This window comes from Gordionus sp. m RMFG-2023, chromosome 2, assembly GCF_954871325.1.
Source record: "Gordionus sp. m RMFG-2023 chromosome 2, tfGorSpeb1-WG-v2, whole genome shotgun sequence".
In the NCBI taxonomy this organism is placed as follows: Eukaryota; Metazoa; Nematomorpha; class Gordioida; order Chordodea; family Parachordodidae; genus Gordionus; species Gordionus sp. m RMFG-2023.
In genome coordinates, this window is record NC_088776.1 from 21,009,703 (window position 1) to 21,034,981 (window position 25,279).

General features: G+C 27.7%; 1 protein-coding gene across 1 annotated transcript; it reads left to right on the forward strand.

Moving 5' to 3' along the window:
- The first annotated feature begins 1,001 nt into the window (after positions 1–1,001).
- LOC135923714 (macoilin-like) lies at positions 1,002–24,000 on the forward strand. The gene is made up of 12 exons (XM_065458622.1): positions 1,002–1,145; positions 1,188–1,329; positions 1,373–1,499; positions 1,556–1,685; positions 1,727–1,793; positions 8,726–8,870; positions 9,007–10,189; positions 11,097–11,255; positions 13,372–13,560; positions 14,429–14,552; positions 15,029–15,203; positions 23,218–24,000. Exons 1-12 carry the CDS (start codon positions 1,066–1,068, stop codon positions 23,622–23,624), a joined length of 2,928 nt encoding a protein of 975 aa, XP_065314694.1. The 5' UTR covers positions 1,002–1,065; the 3' UTR covers positions 23,625–24,000.
- Positions 24,001–25,279: the final 1,279 nt, after the last annotated feature.

Consider the following 25,279-nt stretch of genomic DNA (forward strand, 5'->3'; position numbering starts at 1 on the left):
ATTTTAGATAATAAAAATCTTCCTACCCCCCCCCCCTCCCGCCCACTCTCCTCCCTCAATGATAAAATAAAAATTAGGAAAGGTTAATAACTTTTTGAAATAATGACTATAATTCAAAATTTCTTTAAAAAAAAGATTTTAATTTTTTAAAAAGTGAAAACCCAAAATTATTTTTGTAAAAATCTTATATAGCCACAGACCTACAATAAGTTGACCTAAAGATCTCTAATAAAATTTATGAAGAAAAAATTTATCTAATAGCCCTCCCTTCCCTTGACAAAATCCTGGACCCCAATGACTGGAGTTCAAAATAAAGCAAAATATATATATGTATACTACTAGATTTCCAGTTCATTTACTAAATGCAATTTAAGTGTTTATATATAGGGCTCTTTCAGAACCTTTTTGTGATATGCACGTCTATTAAATGATATAAATATGCATTCATATAATTTTAAATACGAAAATTAGTCGACTTGTAAACCACAAAATGGCGCTACAGCTGACTCCAAAATAGGTATATTTTAATTAATGAATCGCTAATCTATTAATGTATATACATCCAAGACGTCACCAGGATTTTATGATGTGCCCTGCCCTTGGCTACGCTTATGTATATATCATTGAAGTGATGGCAATATTTAAAAAAATAAAACGCTACAAAGATGTTATACCATCACACCAGGAGTTAACCCTTATCTATTTATAAGCTTATATGCAACAAAACGCATTATTTTTTGGAAAAAATGAAGTATAATTATTATTGCTATAAATTTGAACAGTAGCTCACAATAATAATAGATTTTTTCTGTATTTTGCGTACACTGCTTGTTCAGAACTTTTATTAACTCTTATTTAAAATTATATTATATTATGTTATATTTTATTTTGTAGTATAAATTTTTAATACAATAAGATTATAGTTCCAACTAAGAAAAGTCATACCCCTAAAAATTTATTGGTATTCATTACGCATGCGCTAATCGTTTTAATTTAGCAAATCATATTTTATCATCGATTATTCTTATCGATATGAGCATATTACATAAAACACAAATTTAATTCATGAAACGGAAAAATTTTGATTATCCAAAATTAAGACGTTCAAGCCGACGAACTAAGATTAATGAAAATATTTATGGAAGGTAATCTTAAAAGATATAGAATAAACTCTACATATATTTTAGCACATTCATATATATCAAATTTTTCTTAATTTGGGCTGTCGTCTTGCTAGCCGATTTTATATTAGAGTTTAGATTTGAATATCTATGGCCTTTCTGGCTTCTAATTCGTAGTGTATACGATTCTTTTAAATATCAAGGCTTGGTAAGATATAATTACAAATATTGTTTTTTACAAATGTTTTTAGGCCTTTTCAATTTTCTTCATATGTATTGCATTAACTTCTGATATGATATGCTTGTTAACAATACCTGTACACTGGTTATTTTTTGCAGCAAGTACTTATGTGTGGGTCCAATTCATTTGGCATACTGGTAATATTTAAAATTATACCAATTAATAATCTAATTTATAAATATTATTTACATAGAAAGAGGAATATGTCTGCCCACCATATCTTTATGGCTATTATTTGTTTATATTGAGGCCTCAGTTAGACTAAGAGAATTGAAAAATGTTCCCTTTCATTTAGACCTATGTAGACCATTTGCAGCTCATTGGTATATCTCAATAATCTATATATATTTTAAATTAGTTTTAGTATTGGATATCCAATGGTTACTCTAGGGTTTGGCTTTAAAAGTTATATAGGCTATAGATTACGTCAAGTGAGATTATATTTTTCTTAATATTATATCACTCTTATGTAATAAATTGTTTATAAATATTAATATAAGGCTTTGTTATAATAAATAATATATAGATAACCTTACATTTTTATTCACATTTATCAAAGCATATATATCTGTCATATCAAGAATTATCAAATTAGAGACAGATCATAATTTATTTGGAGATTTACGGTTCCCTAGCCCTATTTTCCCATATTTTTTTGTAGTCATAGGCTGTCACTATATTTCTATTTATTCTTTATCATCATTGATTATTTATTGGCAATATTCCATTACCCAGGTGAGCCAGTTTTCTTTCTGACCCCTATTATCCATATGATCCTAGGTGTCATTATTTATAAAACCCATTTTTTATTATACCCATTATCAGGCGCGTACGCAGGAATTTGGTCTGGGGGGGCGGTATTAAAATTTTTTAAGAAATATTGTTAATTAAAAATAATAAGCATTTATTAGGACTAATAACTTTTCTAATACACAATTTTAAACTAATGTGAATTAAAAAAATTATATATATAAACCGGCATTGAAAAACTATAAAATAAATGTGAATTATAAAATATAAAGTGAATATAACCCATGATATGAATCACTAAAATAACCCAAAATTGAAATTTGAATTTTTTTGCTTGAAAAATATATCTTCTTCTCCGTTTTATGGCGATTTCCAGGTATCAATACTTGTAAGATTCATGCTTCTCATATCCACTGCTATCACATTTGTCCACGTCATCTTGGGTCTTCCTCTAGGTCTTTATCCTCCTACTTCTATCATTGTGCATCTCTTTACCCAGTCATCTCTTGTCATATGTTCCACGTGCCCAAACCATCTTAGTCTATTTCGTCGCAATACCATACCAATCATTTCTATACCTAATCCTGCTCGCAATTCCTTGCTAGTTTTTCTCTCTCTCAGAGATACCCCACACATCCATCTAACCATCCTCATCTCTGTTCTTTCTAATTTGGCTTCGTGAGTCGCTTTCATTGCCCATGTTTCACCGCCATAACCTAAACAACTCCTCACACAGCTTACGTAAACTTTCCCCTTTTAACTTCAGAGAAACTTTTTTATTTGTAAGAATAGACGACATCTCTCTGAACTTCTTCCAAGCTTGTCTGATCCTTGCAACAACGGCAGAATCTACACCACCATCTGCGTTTAGCATATCACCTAAATAACAAAACTTATCCACTTTTTCTAGGGTTTGCCAATATCCAGACCACCATTTTTTAGGTTATCATTATTATGTATCCCTTTCATGCATGTTCTACAAATAAAGGTCATTCTTTCTAACATCAAACTGCCTTTTTCCTTGCTACATCTTTTATGTACCCATTTCTGGCATCTGGTGCATTGGATAGAATTTCTATCAACTCCTTTCCCACATACACCACAAGGCCACTTACCGGATTCCTCCAAAAAAATTTAAATGTTGGAAATATAAATTAATATACAAAAAGTTTCTTAGGAATAATTGTATTTTGCATGTTTTGAGCTAATTACTCAATTATCTATTCTTGCTTGGCGTTAAATGCCTTTGAATATTCAAAAGATCCAAATCATTCAATCTACTTTCAGATGTTTTTTTTCATAGGTTTGTTTTTCATAGACTTGCAGGCCCTGCCCCCGAGCCGGACAATATTTTAATTTTTTTAAATATACCCGGCTGGGCCCGTAATTTTTTTAAAAAAAAACACCCGTGCTGGGCCTGAAAATTTTTTAGAAAAAATATCCGGGCCGAGCTGTATATTTTAAAACCAAATATTTGAAATCGCCATTATTAGCTATAAAAATAAAAAATAAATATAATTTATTTTAAAAAAATTCGGACCGGGCCTGAAAATTTTCAGCCCTTTTCAAAAAAAATATCTGGGCCGAGCTGTATATTTTAAAACCAAATTTGAAATCGCCATTATTAGCTATAAAAATAAAAAATAAGTATAATTTATTTTAAAAAATTCGGGCCGGGCCTGAAAATTTTTAAAACCCCGGCCTGAAAAATTTTAAAAAAATCTAGTCCGTGTCCTGCAAAGGTACATCTGTAAGGCTCTGTTATTCTTCTTAAAAAAGAGAATGTTCTCTCATTAGTTTACTAAAGAGCTGCTAATGTATATAACCATTTTAATACATTGGGAGTATAATCTAAAATGTGTTTGAAATAATGCAAAGCATCCATATCATTTTTTGGGACTGTATCAACCATAGTTAATCGTTTAATCATAGTTATTCAGCTAATAAGGCATCATAAGATATTTTAACATCTTTATGATAAAAAACTAACAAATATTTATATTTTTTTTCTATCACCATATGAAAAAGGTTGGGAGAGGGGACATTTGTTTTATAATACTCTTCTACTGATCCTATATTAATGTTTTGACGAGAGCTTGCTTGCTGCAAGTCGAGGGGGGCAAATATTAAACACGTATAGCTATTAAACACGTATAACTCTGCATTTGATTCAACAATAACATATAAAATATGAAATTCTTCATCAACATTAGCTCTAATTTCCTCGAGTTCTAATAAAATGCTCTCCGCTATTCTCATCTTCCTAATCAAGTCAATTTTATGTTTTTGAAAAGTATTACATATAATAGTTGTATAATTAAATAATACATTCTAATGAGTAAAAAAATTTTGAATAAGTATTGAATCCAATAATTTTCTTGCTTCTGAGGAAATCAAGCCATTGTGATATTTCAGTAATAGCATTAATAATCGGCTCTTCTAACTCCATAATAGCTGTTACTGCTTGATGGTGGAGACTCGATCTCGTTGGACAAGCTTGCAATTTCTTTCTCCCTGTTGGACAAGGAGTTTCAGAGATAATTATTATTTGACTAGAAATTTAGATAAATATTACGCCGCTAAAATTTGAAAATAATAGGTAAATTACGCCAAGGAAAACTTGAAATCAAAATTAATTGATAAAATAACTTAGTAGATGAATGTGATAAATAAATGTAATTAAATATATATATATATATATGATATAGGAATAAATATTAACAAATATAAATTAATATTAACAATAATATTTTTGAAAAATATAATCCGGCATCTGCATTTTTTGGCTCCGCTGCATATGCCAATGCCCATTATTATCTTCACCCAAAGGTCTTGATCCTTTAGTTTATTTCTTCTCAGTACCACTCTTCAATTGCTTCTATACTAATTTTTCCCGACAATTTGTTTCTCTCTCATCTGACAATTCTTATCTCAGTTCTTTCCAATTTAGTGCACTACTTTCAATACCCACTTTTGTTGCCGTAGGCTATACAGCTTTTCACACAGCTTACATAAACTTTTTCCTTTAGCTAGGGCTGTGCCGATATTAAATATCGGATCGGTACACGACACGATCCGATCTTTTTACTTTACTTTTTTTTGTTATTTTATTTTATGTTATGTATATTTTTTTACATTATAATATTTTCTAAATAATTTTTTTAAATTTTATTTCTTTTTTAAAATAGATTTATAGTATTTTAAAAGTTTTTTTTTATAAAAATAGAAAGGAACACCCAAAGTTTTATTTATTTTAAATCTTTTTAAATAAGGCCAATTTTTTATTTATACTTTAAATAAAAGAATTTTTTAAAATATGGTATCTGAATTATGGAAATATTTTACAAAAGACAAAGATAATTTTGCAAAGTGCGTTATCTGCGGAATCATCTGAGTCTGCCTTCAGTACAGCAGGAGATATAGATTGTCCATATCGTAGATTATTCCCAGAAAATCTAGAGGCTCTCATATTTATTAAAAAATCTAATATATTATATATTAAATATTACAATTTTATAATTCATACCAGCATAAAATGGATATATTATTAAATATATATTTTTTTATTATAGTTTTAATTGTAGAAATAAAAATTTTTAATTAAATTCGATTTTTTGCATAAAAAATATTGATTTCTTAATTACATTTGGTTCAAACGGGGGTGATTAAAAATCAGTAAAAATATCGGATCGGATTGGTGAAAAATATGTGGATCGGCACATACCTTCAGCTTTAGAGTTGATATCATTAGAAAGGACGACTTCTCTCAAAAAAACTTCAATACATATCCTACCCTTGCAACAACATCGGAATTAACATTTCCATGCACATTCAGCAAGTCATTCAAATTAGTGATCTGCATCGGGCCTAATTTTTCAAGCCCGGCCCGATATTTTTTTAAAAAAATTTATCGGCCCGGCCCGAATTTATTAAAATAGGAAATTAATTTTTATAATTACTCAAAATAAAAGACATATGTTGTATGTCGTTTAGTTTCAATAAATAAAATCAAATATTTTTATTTTACATAAAAAATTCAATATAAAATTGATAAATTTAGATATATTTAAAAAAATTCTAAGGTCCGACCCGCCCGAAGCCCGTTCGGGCCGGGCTGGACCTAACTTTGCATCTCTTTCAAATAACAAAACCTTCCCACTTTTCCCAGAGAAACTCCATTACCGATATTTGAATCTCCCTATGATTATCTTATCCTTTAACTCTGTTTCACTTGTTGCCAGTAGTACAAAATCGTCAGCATTTATAAGTTCACAAGGTAGTCTTTTAACACTTCCCTGACTTACTCCTTCTGAACCTACAAGCAGGACTTTCAATTTTTCACATTCATTTTTCTCGTCTCCTATCTCTCCTTCATCCTTTTTGTTTTATGATTCATTTTTATTTCCTTACTCAATTTCTAGTTCATTAACGAATTGATACCTTTTCAATTCCTGCATCTTCGCAACATTCTATTGGCACTTGTTTTTGCGACTTTGGATGCTTTATTGCTCTTCGTCTTTATCTTATGACATCTTTTATACTAAAATATAAATCACATATTTTCAAATATTATATGTGCAAAATGAAAAAATTGTCATAAGAAAATGTCTAACCCATGGCTGTTCAAGTGTTTTTTAAAAGGTTGGGCAAATCTTATATTTGTGCCTTGTTGCTATTCCTCTATAGTTATTTCAGAGTCTGAAAAATTTTGAACAAATTTCTTTTAAATAAATTGATTATATTTCGAACTATTATGTATTATTTATAAAAGATTTTGGCTTTTTCAGGTAAAGTTTGGGAAAAAATCTCTATTTTTTTTAATCCGATTGAATAGTCATTTTATTTTTAAATTCAGTCATATTTTCAAGCTTTTCAAGAAAAATTTTGAACGCATTGATATTAGAGAATAAATAAATATAGCGATCAATATCCAAATTGTTTTTGATCTCATACCTTCTCTATTAAACAATCGATATATTCCCTGCTTCATATCCGACCTTAATGATATTTTTATTAATTTAAGGCTTGGAAAGTTTCTTGGTGCAGAAATCATATTTTTTGAAAAAATATTTTCTTATATTATGGCCCCCTAAAAATAGCAATTTTTTGCGCCTGAGTAAATGCCCATAAATCCCATACTTGGCGTCTGGTGGTCTTACCTTCTTTATGATTTAGCTATTATCTAGTGGATGAATTTTTATCCAATGTGATTTCTCCACTTAAAGTTTTAATTTTCAGGAGAGAATCAAAAATATAACATTTATTTATTCTTGCGTTGACATAAACTCGTTTATAGCCTTCACGATTATCAGAATAAAACGGACTCATAATTTTTATTTTATACAGGGACCAAATTTTTTAATTAAAAAGATATAAATTCGACACATTTATGAAGTTAAATACATTAAAATGATTAATTTCTTTATTATCCCAGAGATATTTTTATTTTATTTTGATCAAAGAAGAAAATCTTTTTCATTACTATTTTAAAGAGTTTTTTAAAAATATTTTTTAATTTGAAATTTTCTTGAGTCCAATATGATCGCCGTTATATCAAGGGGTATTAAAATTACTTATGTCAGATATTATAAATTCAATAAACCAAATTTCTGGCTTGAAATATTCTATTCTTCAACTTCGATTAGTATATTAGCTTATTTTATATACACATCAGAAGTAATTATGTAAACGCATGTTTTATGTTTTTAGAAAGATGTCTTAATTTTTTTAAACCTCCCAAATTAATGAAAAAAATGTAGTAGGAACGATTTACACCCCAAAATCATCACCGTAATTATACCACTTTGAATCTGTTACTATGTTATATTTTCTTTTAAATGCCGATATTTGAAAAATAAAAAATTAAAATCGTTTTACAAAAAATTTGGATGAATATTTAAGGATGCTATATAATAATAAAAATCGATTATTTTTAATTGAATTTATAATTAATATCCTTTAATGTTTTTTTTCCAATTTAGCTAGGATTTGTAATTATAATATATAGAGGTGTACCCCATGCAGCGTTTTAGAGACTGATTCTATCCGAGTTTCGATATTAAAATTATGGGATAAAATAAACCAATAACATACCAATAAAATAAATGATATGGTCCAAACAGAAATGCCGTTAAGCCAGCTGATTTATTTAAATTTCTCTTTGCTTATTTATTACAAAGTGACCTTTAAAATTTGATTAGTTATTAATGATTAAATTTAATAAAAGCTATTTTTAATATCTTAACCCGAACCCATATCTCTCAAATCTTTACTTAATCCTAAACCTTATCTTTTTAACCTTTAACCCTACTCCTTTCTTCATTAAATATATCTTATCCATTTAAAAAAAATTCCTTTAGTTGAACATTCCTTGAGTTGAGAAATTATCAAAATGAACACATAAAATAAATGAACTGGCTATTCCATTATATATTATTTTTAAGAAAATTCCTCATGACTAGAAAATTTTTATCCGCTATTTGGATATATCGGACGATTAATTTAACGATATATAAAGATAAACGATATTCTTAAAAATAGAATGATCGGGCTGATTGATTTGATATTAAAAAATGGGTTGATTTTTTATTTATTTACAAAATGTATATCATAGAAAAAACAGAGAGACATCGCCAAAGAAAACAATTTTTATCATGAATTACTTAAAAAAGCGTTACCGGTTGATTATGATCAACAAAAGGGTGAAAATGTTGTTGAATCAAATTCGCGTTCATATTCAAATATCGATAAACACAAAAGTAATAAAATTAAAAAAGTATTTTCTTTGTTTTGGTCACTTTGTATAAAATTACCATGGAAAACAAATAAGACGATTATTATTGTCTTAATTATATTATTACTCAAAACCAAAACCCTTTCTATCATTAATTTCAGATAACGTGTCACATGTAAACGCCCACCCCAAACAAAATGGACACATATACAAAGGTGGTGATATAATTTCGAATGACTTAATAATTAATGGCAGCACGCCTTTTGAGAGCTGCAATAATCTATCTATTCGTCATATTGGTAACGGTCATTGCAAAACCAACGTCGATGTAGACACGTCTTACGAAATCGAGGAAGAAAGTCCGGGTTCGGGAGGTCGTATCTTCTATTCCATCACAAAGCTCGTGCACTTTTTCATATCAGTCTTCAATTTTAACGCCCGCTCTCCTTATTACTCACCTTCTGGTAAGCTCTCACCTCAGGGCGATAAACATTCCCACGAAGATTATAATATCGAAGAAGAGGAGGAAAGCGACGAAGGAGAAGAAAGTGGAGAAGAAGAGGAGGATGAATTTTTACAGCAGCAAATGGAAAATAATAGTCGTTCAAATTCAGAGGCTCACTATCACTCCAATCACATTTATCCTACTGGTCACCACCACCATAAGAAAAGGTCTTCTCTAACAAACGTACCCAATAGCGTCAACCATTATCTAACCCCCCTCAATAATCATAACTCTAATACATTTCGAAGCAAATCTGATACTAACAGTAGTAATACACTTAAAGCAACCAACAACCCAACTAATATTATTAGCAATACATCTGCTGATACCAGTAAAAAAAGTGATTTATTTTTCGAAGGAAATACTTGTGGGATTTCTGACCAACCCGGTCCCGAAAGCCGATACATGGAAATGAGGCCTACTGCCGATAACATCAGCAAACCAAAAAATACGGACGGCACCGATTTAAACTCGGGCAAAGAAATTGCCTCCCATAATTCGTGCAATATCAAAAATAACGTTATTAATGATACTATTAATAAAAATTCCTTGCCAAAAATTAATGTACCTCCTGCCTCCAAAATTAACGGTTTTACAGGGTCAGTCACTGATTACGCTTGCGTTTATAAGACAAGTGCTGGCGATAAAACGGGGAAATACGCGACCCGATCCGTAAAAATAGACGAAAGCAAAAATAATACAAGCGCCTATAACTCTTTGATTAAGCCGAGTAAACAGTTGCTGTACAACGAAGTTACTCACGATACATCTTCTAAACCTAAATCCAATATATTGACGGAAGAGAAGGATTACTCTAATACTTTCACAGGATTATACAAGTTCTTAAAAAATTATTACCCATCTTATTTTGAATAATATTATGATGAGTGACGGTTAAATTGAAAGGAAATCAATTTTTTTAGGCTATCAATATTCATTATTTTGCAAGCCTTAAAGATTCTCTTTTTTTAACTAAGATTTAATTTCGATTCTTGAGATTATTCCAATTTTCTACGTCAATCATCAATATTTTTTTGTTTTCTTGCATTTTTTAAAATAAAAATCACTGGTTACCTGTAAGGATTCAGATCGAACATCTGAACCGTTAAAAATTTTATCACCCTGAATCGAACCTCTATAAAGGTCATGAACCTGGTTGAACCTTTTGATATCCCTTAAAAATTAATATAAATCAATTTTGATTGATTAGTATCAGGCTCTATTTTTTTAGTTATTTCTATTTAACGATGCTAGTTACCCGAGTTAGCGTATAGAAAGGTTCCCAACCATATAATTTATGCTTTATACTTACAGATATAATTTGACTGGAGAGAATCTTGAAAATTTTATAATTTTACAGCTCAATTATATTTTTTTTTAAAAATAATTTAATTAATTATTTATATATATGCTGTTTATTAATTATAGTTTATAAATTAAATTTAAGTATATTTGCTTGAGCAATGTTAATAAAATAGAAATTAATTGACATATATGGGTTTTATTTAGTGATAAAATTTTAAAAATAATACACATCTTATACATAATTTTAATCAGTTTTTATGATAAGGGTTTAAATCGAACCTATATTATTTTACGAACTGAACTTGAACTGTTATTTTTTATCTGAATTGATATTCGTTGCGATTCAGATCCTTGTCAGCCTGTCTGAGATTTTTAAGTACCTTCCCTGCATAAAGATTTGCTCTATTTACTTTATCGACCACGAATTCACTATTTTTTTAGGATGGAAATTGATATCAAAAAATTAAAAAATGATCTCCAAGCTAGTCGTTTATGCGAACAAGAGTTAAGACACCAGATCACAACTTTGCAAAATAATGACAAATGTTGTAAAAACGAGCTCGGCCAATACAAATCGGATAATGAAATTCTACAAAATAAGTAAGCTCTTTATTTTCTCATTACTTAGCTTTATTTGGATACTAATAGATTTCAATAGCTGAGAATGAATGAATCCGATGCGATTATCATTTTTACTTTCATAAGAAGTTAATTTAAATTTTAAATATTGTATACTACATAACACAATACAATGAAATTATTGGGTTACTAAATAGGATATTATTTTGATGATTTTTAAAATGTACCTTTTAAAGATTTCTAGCTTTAAAAGTTATAATATACTAGTTTAACAATTATTTTTATATTATATAAATTATGATATTATGCATGTTTCATTTTTTAAATGGGGATTTAAGAATGAAAAAATAGTTTTATATGATTTTTAATTTAGGAAAAATGAATATGAATTTTTTTTAAACGGGGAAGGCCAAACTATATACATACTAAGAGGCATAGCCAGGATTTTGCTAGGAGATAATACATTATTTAGGAGATTTTCCACATAAATTTTATATTATATTTAAGGGCTTTATATCCGTTTATTGCGGGTCTTTGGCCGGGTTAGAGGCCGGCAAATTCAATTTATTTATTTCGAGGCCCAATTTTTAAAATTTATTTTTAGGCAAAGCCTGGCCCTAATTTGAATGTTAAGCCCATTCTTGTTATAAATTTAAAAAATCCTTAATTGCTTTGTCCTAACCTCGGTTAAGATATATGATTTTTTTTTTTTTAATAGGAATTTTTTTTCTTGGTTCTGGATTCGACAGAAAGAATAAGGATATGGTACTGATTCTGATTTTGAATTTTTTAAAAACTGGGATTCAGGCAAGTCCAGACAGGCCTAATCCAGGTCTGCATTCTTTTTAAAAAAAGCTAGAATAAAATTTTTTTGATGGTAATCAAGTCAGAAATAATCTTAAACATTAGTAGTGAAAACAAAAAGTTACGCTTGAATGTACCTTAATTTTTTTTTTAACTTGTATATTTAGAAATAAGTCATAAAAACGACTAAAATTCTTAAACCGTCCAGGGAAAATAAATCATGTCCAAGTTCGGTGTGGGAAGGGGAAATTAGCCTAACCTGATTTCAAACAAAAAAATTGAGCCCTCTCTGATTTAAAAATTTTTTTTAGCCACGGGTTATATTTTTTTTAAAAATAATATAGGTTTTAAACCATTTTTTTGAAAATTTTCAATTATAATCATTTATAAATTATAATTAATTTATATATTTTAAATTATCGTTCATAATCACATTTTTTTATTTTTTTTACGGAAATAGAATTTTTTTCCCCAACCCGACTAGGATTTTTTATTTCAGACCAGATTTTTAAAATTTGGTAATTCGATATCATTTTAATTGTATTTTATAAATGGTACCAATCAATAATATGAGAAGCTAATTAATGTTAAAATGATCTTTCATGTTATTTTTCAGCAGGTAAATTTATGCCATTTAAATTTGTTTTAAGTCCGAGTCTTCGAAGGTTTCAATACGCCCAGGTCTTTTAATACATATATAATTTTTTGAGAATTTAAATATTCCGATAAAAGAGGCCAGGTTAAAATAATATTTGGCTATCTATTTTAGGAAAATCCTTGTCTTAATATAACCTTGATAATATTGCCTAAGCGATAATATTATTGTTTAAATAATATAGATTTAATAAATTAGTTTTAAATGGTTGGAATTAACGAATCATATAAAATAAGGAAAAAAATATAAAAATCAATTAATTTTTTTTAATTTAAAAATAATTATCTATTACAAAAGATTTGAGTAAAATCTGGCATCTGTAGTTTTTTAAATTTAATTTATTTAAAATTTTGCTAATTTTGAACGGAAGTTCTCATATATGGGGAATATAATCGATAGTAAAAGAATACAGGTTCCGGTAATATGCTTGATTTGTGTTTGAATTTTTTATTTAAATTATAACCTTTCTTTGTTATTTTGCCCTTAATGGGATGCCAAGGGCAAAAATTAGATTAAACCAAATGTTTAAAGCAAATTTTTAGTAATTTAAAATTTCTTTCTAAGATAAACTCATTTCATTATTATTTTTTACAAAAATTTATAAATGTGGACTGACATAGACTGGTCATTTTGCAGTCCAGTTATGACTTTATAAAATTATTCCTTCTCTTTTTACAGAATAAATAATCTCGTTACCATCAAACAACAAGACAAGCTTCAATTGACCAATTTTGAAAAAAAATTGATAGAAGAGCAGAAACTAAGAGCTAAATTGGAACTTCAGCTTACCGATAAAAAGTTTTTAAACGCTAAACGTCCGTACGATGACTCCAATCATCATATGCCATCTTTGGTATCTAGCCCAAAGTAATTAAAAAAGAAGCGTTTGAAGATGTCTTTATGTGAGGGAAGGATGAGAGTTTCTAAGAATTATTCAAACTTGGATAGATTACTATTTGATTAATTTATTACTACATTTAAATTTATTGGTACTACTGGGATGAGTTAAATTTAGTAAATTAAAGAGAACTGATATGACTTTTTAGTATGGAATATAATTGCAATTATATTCGTTTTCAATGAGATATAGCTCCTTTATATTTTTTAATAGGTAGATCTAAAGTTAAAGAAAATCATTATTTTTTTTATATTTTAAATTAAATTTTTGTAATATATTTCCTTGAAGAAAAATATAACGAGAGCCATTTATACTAATTATAATTAAAAAATAATTTTAATGTTGTTTGCAACATTTAACTATGACCAATATTTTTACAAAAACTGCAGGAATTAAATTTCTTATTATCAAAATATTGAATATCAATATTTAAAAAGAACAAATTGAATAATAGAGATTTTTTAAATCTCCTTAAATTTGAAAAATTATTTCAATAATTTTTTATAGTAATTATCAAAAAATAATAATATCAGAATTGATAGAAAATATATAAATTATTTTTAGTAATTAATTAAAAGTCATATGCAAAATATAGTAGAATGAAATATAGTAAAATGTAACTTTATTTAAAAGGTGAGTTTCGTAAAATATAGTGATTTTAAATTCATGCCAACCCTATGTAGATCTTAGATTAAGGTTTATTTTAAAAACGTTTTTAACTGATTTTTGAGTTGATATAGAAAATTTTAAACTTTACAATATATTTAACATTCATTATTCGATATTAAAAAAATATTTTAAATAATGGATATAAAATAATAATTTTTTTTAATATAGCCGAACCGAATGTACCGAATCTTGCAAAAATAGGCGCAAGGATTTGGAAAATGATATTCGCCAACTTTGCAAAGATGCTAAAATTCGAGATGATCAGCTATGGGTATTAGAGAAAGAAGTTCAGGTACCTTTTTTTTAAATGATAAATTATGATCGCTTGAGTATTGGATTGCTTTTGAGCATTAATTTTAAAAATATTAATAGTCTCTAAGCTTAAATTTTAAGGCACTGTGTTGATAGAGTGTAATTAAATTAGTAACATTTTATAAAAAAAAATATATTTTTAGAAATTTTTAATTTAAGTTTGCATAATATTTATAGGAAATTAATCGGTTGTTATTATTTATTTGAGCAAAACGTTTATATGAGATTGGACGATATTTAAAAAAGTATACCTAAATATAATTGTATATCTTTAATTAAATTGAATGTTGATAATATGCCGCCTATCTCATTTCCTATTACTTTTGCTATGTTATTTATTTTGGGCTTAAAAAATGAATAGCAAGTTGATGAAGCGAAAGATGTAGATTTATTACCGAGATTATGTAATAAATGATTTTTAAGAAAAATTAATCTAATTATTTATATCATATTTAGACATTGAGACAAATGAAGGATCAAAAAAATGAAACGGAAATATTGATCACGGCACTTTCGGCAATGAAAAACAAAAATGTCCATTTGGAAACGAGTTTAAATGCGGAGACTAAATTAAAATTAGACCTATTTTCGGCATTATCCGAAGCCAAACGCAACTTAGAAATTAATCAAAGTATATTATACTTTTTTAAAATTTTAATTCCAATATATTCTTAAACCTATATTAGTACACCAGCAGTGTTGTTAGAGTAGTACGTTTTGTTTAAAAATTAAAATTTACCATAGTACACTACTTTTTTTCGAAAAATAGATTTGCGAAATATAAATTTCTTGTTCATTTCGCTCTAAGAATATTTAAATTTACCCGTTCATCCATTTTAAGAATAAATTTAACTCACCCAACTACACCGCCCATTACGTAATCACGATAAGTAGGTGGGCATTAAAAGAAAATAGTCACCAAAAAGAGATGATAACCTTAATTACTCTTATTAGGTATCATAATTAATAACATTTAAAAATTAAATTATAATGGCAAAAATCATTTTTCATAATTGATCCAAAATTAATTATTTAAAAAAGTATTTTTTTTTACTTGTCAAATTATTTTTTTTACTTAACAAATTATATTTCTGATCAAAAAATATAGATCAATTTTATATTTAATACATTCTATTATTGATTAGAGTTGGTAAAATTTGTGATTTTTCAAAAATATTAACTGAATGAACTTATAATTTCAAAATATTAATAAATAAAAATGCCACACGTTTCATATAAGTTATGTCTCACATTACTTTGTAGCTATGCTTAGTTTTGACAATTAAAATAAATATAACGCAGAATGGTCGTGTGTCTCTTGTATTTATTAGTGAAGGTCAAAGACCGGACCAAAATCCTATAGTAAAGACCGGATTTGATTCACTATTTTTCATATTTAAATTAAATACTAATATCAATCAAAATAGTACAGATTTAGATTGGGTAATATTATACATCATAAATTTTTTTTACCTTATTATATATATATTACTTTTCAAAAAGTTAATGTTTCATGCTGAAAAAAATAGTTGATAAGTCATGAACTAATTTAATATTTTGTCAAATAAAAAAAACGGATGTTTGCAATGCCCCAGGCCGGCCTGGGTAATGTCTGAAAAGGTTCTATCATGTTAGACCTGGCAACAATTTGGCTGGATTATTTATGAATTCTGATATTTAATAGAAATATTCCGTAAAGTGCATTGTTTTTAATTTAACTACTATCCAATATTATAATTAGTTGTTTATTTTGGTGTCCATTAATTTGTTTTAGGCCTTGTATATAAAAAACCGGGCCAAGCTACCTTAGTTATAAAAATTAGAAACGGGCTAAGCCAGGTACAAATTTTGCTATTCGCAGACCTTTAATGTACATACTGTTTAAAAAATCGAACTAATCTATATCATTTAGTCAGAAAGAAATTTTTTCAATATTTTCTAAAACGTATACTATTTTGGATGTTTTCTATTTTTTTTGACTAATAAAATAGGTTGGTTTATTTTTTTAATTTTAGTTACTGTTTTTTTCCAATTGGGTGTCCTGATACATTAGCCCAATTTAAAATGCTAAGGTAATATCATTCATTCGTTAATACTCTTAATTTAAAATAATCTTGATTATTAGTTTTGTGTCAAAATTGTTTAGTATGCCCCAAAAATCAAGTATTTTTAGAGCTCTCCTTTCTCCTTTTTCTACTAGAGTTTGGTTTTTAAATTATATTATGATAAATATTTAATTAACCTTTTTCCCAAGGATAAATCAAATAATTTATAACAAAATATGACATAAATCCAAACTAATCTAATCATTTTAAAAATGTTAGTTATTTGACAAAATTAAAGAAATATTTAATTATATCTAAATTAGTTTATTATTTAATTATATATATATATGGTTACCCACCATCCTGAAATTCAACATTACTTAATACTTTAACTGGCACATTCTTACCCTATCTTCCAACCCTAATCAAAAATAACAAAAAATGAGACTGAAGTGACAATGGAACGTGGTTTGTTATCTTAACAATAATCTCACATCTATCATGGTAAAATTCCAAGCTACCTCTGACCCGATAATTAAATTATATTATCAGATAAAATAATTAAGTTAAAAAAATTGAAAGATGGTTAGCATAACTATTAATTCAGAATAGAATCATAGTAAAACAATCAACAACTTCAGTAGAGAGAGTATTTTTATAATTTGTGGTGTATTCCAAAATTAGGAATCGTTTAGGAAAACTAGTTTTCTTTTAAACAATTAAATTAAAACACCAATGCCAAGGGCATGAATAATGCTTGTGATTGTTAATCTATTATTATTAAAATAATTTTTTAATTTGGCAAACTGCTTATTCTTTTATTGTAAAGAAAAACAGTTGGCACTACATTAACAACATAATAAAATAATTTAAAATGTTGAGTTTAATATTAATTTAGAATATTAAATAATTTATAACTATATTGAGATTAGAATTATAAATTAACAATTATTTTTCTAATAAGTAATGATTACTAGTGCAATTTAATATTTTTTTTAGAAAAATTATTTAATTCTGGAATAATCGTCTTTGTCTTTTATATTAAGTATTAGGATGTAATTTAATGACTAGAATTTTATTAAAAATATTGATTTAAACCACTTATTTTTTTTTTAAAAAAAGCGGAATGATATAAGTCGCTATATAAATAAATTATTTTTTTGGCAACCCTATAATTTATACTTAAAAAATATTTATTTTATACTGGTAGAAGTGTAAAAAAATATAATGCATTTAACATTTGTTCTCAAATATTTATCTTCTATTAATCTTTTGTTTTTATGAAGATCCTCAAGAGTTATTAATTATTATTGCCTGGAATGTGTTTCTATTCATATCAATTCTATTCTCTTTTTATATTTTCTATGTTAAATAAATCAAACTGCATTTGAATATCAGCATCCCAAAACCTCTCGACACAAATTAAGTTAGGTATATGATAATGATATTAAAATAAAACTATAATAATACTAACGAAGGCCAATGAGGATTGGACTCGATCGAACCGATTTTAAAAACGATATTTGGTTTGATCTTTCTGGTCTGGACCATTAAACCCTTTTCATTTGCATAGGTACAGACTATGGTGCGGTTTAAAAAATGGTATCTTCCTACCCATTTTTTAAAATTAATTTGGGGTTAATTCTCTTATTTTTATTAAATTCAATTTTAAAAAATCCAAAAATAGTGAAAGTAAAACAAAAAACTAAAGTCAAGATAAAATATTTGATAGTTCATGATTATTTATTTATTTTGATTTCAGGTGTAACTGAAGATTATGCAGGATTTAAAAATCGGTTCAGTCTTTTTCTATCTGTTTTCAGTCCGGTCTTGACCTTCTCCTTCTTCTCTGTTTTATGGCGATTTCCAAGTTTACCCGGGTTGATCTACACCAATAAATGCAAAAGGCACACGATAATTCTATGTTAAATTTATTTTAATCATCAAAAATAAGCATAGCTACAAAGAAATGTGAAACAACTTTTATGAGACGTGCTGCATTTTTATATAATAATGCCTTGAAATTATAAGTTCATTCAGTTAATATTTTTAAAAAATCAATTTATTTGGACCTCGAATTAAAGTGACATGAGCTTCATTCTGGGAGCTAGATTGTACATGATGGCACTAACACACCTCCAAAATTATTTTATTTGGACTCGAATTAAATTCGCCCTGGGAGTAAGATTGAATAGCGGGATAGCCCTACCACTTCTCTGAGCATACGATGCTCTTAGACTCGAAGCTACACTTATTGTCTATATAGCCAGAACTAACATTTCATACAATCACTCAGTGAAGTTTAAAGGCTTAAGGCATTCCATCTACTTTGAGACCCTTTTGATTGATATTCACTGACAACAAACGCTAGATATAAATGGAAAAAAATCCGCATAAGATCTCCTATATAGAGCCTTTCTCCTTAATCTTAATAGGGAAATCCTAAAAGATGCATAGGGTAAAAAGCGCAATAAATATTGACAATTCTATCATGGTATAAACATTATATACCTTCGGAACTTAGCCTTTTTTTTCAAAAAGCGGCTCATACATGCTAGAACTGGGGAACCAAAAAAGACTTAATAAAAACTAGAACTGGGGGACCAAAAGAAACTTAATATCTAAAACAGAGGTTAGCACTGGACATTCACCGAACCAACTAAAGCCGGTCCTTGGCTCTCTAATAAATGAGGCTAGCTATACCTATTGAATTTCAGATAAACGACTCACTTAATTCTTCTTTTTTTGATAATATAATATATTATTAATTATAATGATTAATATTTTTTGGGTTTATTAGATTATTTTTCAATGCTAAATATTATTTTTTATGAGTAATATGTTGATTATTCGGAGATCTAAACCGAACTTTTAAACCGATATTTTTATTGAATCTGAACGGTAAAATGATTTTCTATTCTAACCTGAACCGCCAAGATGCCTGTGAACCTGTTCGAGTTTCGTGATTTTGTGCCTATAAGCAGTGTTGCCAGGTCAAAATTTTCAAATTGCGGGAGAAATTTGGTATTTTGCGGGAGAGATGAAAATTGCGGTAGAAATATAAAAATTGCTAAAAAAAAATTTTGCGGGCCAGCCGGGATTTTGAATTGACTTAGTTTTCCGCTTGTTATTTTTTATAATTACTTTATTAAATACAAATTCGATAACTATTTTTCAAAATAAAATAAGTAACTATTTTTCAAAATAAAATCGTTACCTATTTTTACCTATTTTGTAACATTTTGATATATTAAAACAATATAAATTTTTATAAAAACAAACTATTTTAATTTTATAATGTAAAAATTATATATATTTATTTTATGCGAATGTATAAATAAGATTTTATAAAATATAAAAAAAAATGGAAAATTAATAATTATAATATTAATTATATTTTATTTGAGATTTAAATAATGGAACTAAAAGTATACCATCGTTATTGAGATATTATAAAATTGCTGGCATGACATATTATGATTTTATTTAACCATTAGCTCGGCCTCTAATGTTGTTAGAGCAATCCGATTTCTTTCCTTTTTCCAGGCAGTTCTCATCAGGCTAAAAATGCGCTCCGATGAGGCATTAAAATGAGATCAGGAGAAAACATATCATATTTTTTCCACACCAAATTCTCTGCTTTTAGACCATCTAACTTTAAGTATTCTGGCGAATCATAAAAAATAAAGAGAATTACAAAATCCTCCAAGACATCAATGTTTATCGGTATTTTAATATATTTATTAAATTAATAATAGCATCAATTGATGGTTTCTGTTCCAAGTTCATAATATTTATTCATTTATAAATAGAGTTATTAAAATCAAATTTTGATTGCAAATATTCTAAAATTGTCTTAACAAAAATATTTGCTTCATTTAAAAATACATTAATTAGTATCAATTTCTAACTGTAAAGATGAACACAGTTGCAGCATAATTTTGTGAATCTTCATTAATAGATATTCTTCTGATTGCAAATGAATATTAATAGCATGTAATAGATTTCCTACACGTGAAGCCATTCATAAATATGCTTCTGCCAATTCTTCCTCGAAAAAATTTTTCCAAAATTTTAGGACAAATTTTATAGTCTTAATTTAATAAGTATTTTTTTAAAAGTTCATAAAATTTTAAATTCTATTGATAGGAGGTATTAATGATAACTACCTGATAGGGACATGTCGCAACAACTCACACCATTCCAAGTCAGACCACTCCACCAACTCTTTTAATTCATTAACTCTTTTAATTGATGAATTAAATTCGTTAAAATATTTTTCACAATTATTTCGACATCCTAGATAATACATTCATTGCCTTGCAAGAAATTTAGTATATGGCATATGCAACCAATTGGTATAGTCATTACTGTGCTGCCTCAATTCGGCAAATATACTTTGGTTTTTGCCAAAATTCATAGAGGCTTTATCAGCGCAGAAAGCTGATATGGAACTCATTGATAACCCTGAAGTATTATATTTACCATTATGTGGTTAGCTATATCGTTGGATTTTTCACTATCCGAAGAAATTTTTTTAACAGTTTTATTAAAATGCCCTTATTCCTGTTGAAATAGAGAAGGATCAAAGGAAATGTTTTAATATTTCCCTTATTAGGTGCATCTGTTAAAATTGCATATGGATGTCGACCTTTTAAATCGTCTAGAATTGACCTCTTGGATTCAGGTCCTAAAACATTTGTGATAGCCTTGCTCATTGTTCTACCACAAATAAAGTTTGCACTTATATCGGAGTCGTTAAATATTATGGGGAAAAGATTAGACCCGAATTGTGAAGATAGATAGCTCTTTGAATGTTGAACTACATGATAAGTGTATACGATTTCCGCAACTGTAGTTGCATCTGTATTATTAATAATATGATTGAACTATCATAAATAAAATAATTATCAGTATCATTGAAATAAGTATAATATTATTTTATTATTTATTTAATTTAATTTAAATGGGATAATTAAGCGCCAAGCCCTATAATGTTATACACAAACACACTGAAAATGATATAATATGAATGAAATGAATGATGTTGATTTATTATTGGATAAAAATAAAACAGGATAGAAAGAAATTTACAAACTAGACATGTTTTATTTAAAATTTATTTAAAAATAATCAATTACTGTCTCAATTATTTATATATTAAAAACGTTAAAATGCTAAACAAAATTGTGCGGGAGAAATTAAAAAAATGCAGTAGATTTTTGCTAGAGATTTCCAATTGCGGGAGTGAGATGTCTGCGTGTAAACTAAAAAATTGCGGGAGTCTCCCGCTGATGGTGAGAGACATGGCAACCCTGCCTATAAGATAAAATAAAAGTTATTACCAGTATATTGCTAAAATTCTAATTTATATCCGAGTTGTTTTAAAGATTATTATTGATAAATGTCAGTCTAATTTTTATAAACTTTTCTATATTGCTATTTTACATACGGTATTATAATTGACAAATCAAAATGTAATATTTTTATATATAAAAGTTTTCAAATTAGTTTTTAGGGGATCGAGCCGAATCGATATTTTACGAACCGAACGTTATTTTTATCCGAACCAATATTCAGTTCGGACCCCTGGTTATATTAAATACTTATTGATTTAAAAAGATAAATATAAAATTTAGGATGACATAAATATGAGTTAGGTTAGCATAAGAGTCTTACGAGGCTGAGTTAAACCTTATCATCAATAAGATATTGACTTGTCGCCTGAAATAATTATTAATTATCTTACATCACATCACCTCATTCAGTGAACAAATATATATTAAACTTATGAGCCAGAAAATATATAACTACTGTAAATTTGGCTTAAAGAGGATTAAAACGTAAATTGAAAGAAGAATTTATTTACTATATAATAATTAGAAAGAAATTGATAAAATTTAATTAAAGAGACACGTGTTAGTACAACAAATCCAACTAATAAAATGAATTCTAAATTAAAAATTATAAAAAAAATGATCATGAACTTTGTTATCTTTATCTTTCGGAAACTCCATCAAATTTACGACAATTCTATCACATTGCAGCAAATGCAAATATTTTTGTTTGATACTTATTCCGAATTTTTTTTCTTATGGTCTTCGCTTTAAATTTTTCCCTTCAAATCAAAATTTTAAAGTTCTAAAAATGTATTAAACACTATGAGTAAAATTATAGCTTTTACATTAACTCGTTTATAACATTTTCTCAAGAGGCCATATCCTTGCAATGTTAAAAATCGGACACGAGCGAGAAACATTATAAATTATAAGATTTCTAAGTCTGGAATATAAATGTTAAAAGCAAACTCATTCTAGATTTTGATTTTTTTGTTTAAAGTACTATGATAAATAAATATATAAAATAATTTTTTTTCTTCTCATGCTTGTATATTCCCTCGGTTATTCTATTAAATGTCAATGCCCATTACAATCGCTTTGCTGGACCCCTTATCAACTCCTCCACTCTAAAATCTAAACTAATTTATAATTTTACATGTCATATATTTCTTCATTAGTTTACTCCAGAACCCGTAATTTAATTACATTGTGTTATTCCTATTTATTTATTATATTTTAATTTCACAAATAATTTTTTAAGCTTTGTTATCAAAACGCGAACGTGAAATATCCGAATTGAAATCACGCCTGACAGAGCTCAGGTCTTCGTCCGTCTCAACGTCTCGTATAACTACCCAAAGCCCCTTGCTATTGCTACCTAACACTTCGTTCGAAGATCGTGGAGTCATCAATTCGCAGTCACTTCTGTACTCTCCTATTTCCAATTCGTGCAATATTAACTCTTCATCCCCTATCTCTTACAATAATATGAATTTCCAGGCCTTCAGCAATAGCCTCAAAAGCTTGCAAGCGCACACCTCCTCTTCTTCTAATATAGGTGGCAGTAACGGTCCTGCGAATAATAATAATAGCAATAGTGATTTTTTGTTCTCTTCAAGTTTCTCCGGTTTAAAGTCCCTAAATTCACCTGGACCCGGGTGCCCCTGACATTCAATTATATTCGAATGAAAAAATAGACATATTTTCTCAATTAAATCGATATAGACTTTCTCAATTTTAAAAAATAAAAAAAAATTAACTAAAAAATAAAACGTAACTGAGATATTTTATATTTAAATTAACGTTTATTTTGGTAACATAATTTTACTTTTTTTTGAGGGAAGCGGGTTTGTAACCTTTTTTGATTCCCTCCCATCTTCTCCCCCAAATATATATTTTTTTGATGTCATTTTAAAAAAAACTTAACTTATATGTTTATACATGTTTTCGTAAAAAATTGAAGTTTACAACAAATATTTTTATCGTCCTTCTTCACGTATGTATTTAAAAAAATAATAAAATCGTAGTTTTTTTTGTTAATTTATATATAGATTCATTTCACAACACATATAATATTTATTTTAAAAACAAAAAAAGATGGAATATTCGCAAAAAAAATTTCACGCATTTACATGCAAAATGTCAAATCGTTTAAAAATATTTTCTTTTCCCTTTTTAAAAAAAAACAACCAACAATATAGCATAATGAGGTAGCCAAATCTAAAATAAAATAAGCACGATTTTAGTAAAATTTTATTGACGTACAATTATGAATAATAATATAAATATTTTTATATAGAAAAGCAACCCATAATAATTTTACAAAAAACTATTCAGTCTGAAAAAAAAAATTTTAATGATTAAAAAAATTTAATTCATGTATTTTTCTTGCCGATTTGTCAGTTTTCTTAAAATTTGGTTCCAGTTCTAGAAAATCTAAAAGAGATGTTTCGGTTTTTAACTATTAATAAGTGAAAAAAAATTTAAACATTCACCCTATCATTCAACAGTATACTTAAAAATTAGTTGTGATTTTATTAGAACCGATTCCTCTTTATAATTTTAAAGGGAGTTTGGGTTCCTGAAAATTTGTAAAGTTCCTGTTTTAAGAATTGACCCCAGATGTAACGGTTGGGGTTCTAACTACAAAGTAGCTTAAGAATTTATTCCAGAATACAAATTATCGAGTATTTGCTTTAATTCCTTGTGGGATAGTCAACTAAATATCTGCGAAGCCCGTCCCATAGGTCGGGCCATGTATAAGGTTTCTTGTTTGTGCCTGGCAAAAATTTATATATATATATATTTCATGCATTCTGATATTTCGTAGAAATGATAATCCATAAAGTATAGTTTTTTAGTTTAACAATTCCCCAATATTATAAATAATTGTTTATCTTGGTATTTAAGATTTATTTCTATTTACGCCTTGTATTTAAGGGGCAGGCAAACTTTGTAAAAAATTAGCTGGGAGGGGCAAAAACTTAATTCCCAATGGCTCGGACCTGGGAATTTTGCCATTTGCGAACCTTTAATAGTTACAATCCCTACCAATTGTAATTATTTTCATATATCACCCATTTATTTCATGCTTATTGTTAGGATGTCGTTTTTTCATTAGCTACATATATTCTCAATAATATCAAGATTCGAACTTCCCAAAGGCCATTTTAAAACTAATATGCGGATTTTTTTTAAAAATTGATAGTGATGTATGGCATGTCACGTTATCTTTTTGAAAGATTTCGCCTTTGCAAAACAACATCTTCATTGAGTTTTTTCGGCAAAATTTATTAATATTTTTGGGGCCTTTGCACTAGAGA

What these genes read in the sequence shown, in the direction of transcription:
- LOC135923714 (XM_065458622.1), top strand. Translation starts at nt 1,066, where the DNA reads ATGAAACGGAAAAATTTTGATTATCCAAAATTAAGACGTTCAAGCCGA. An exon ending in AAATATCGATAAACACAAAA is followed by an intron (nt 8,871 to 9,006) that starts GTAATAAAATTA and finishes CATTAATTTCAG; the next exon opens with ATAACGTGTCACATGTAAAC. An exon ending in TCTTTGGTATCTAGCCCAAA is followed by an intron (nt 13,561 to 14,428) that starts GTAATTAAAAAA and finishes TTTTTAATATAG; the next exon opens with CCGAACCGAATGTACCGAAT.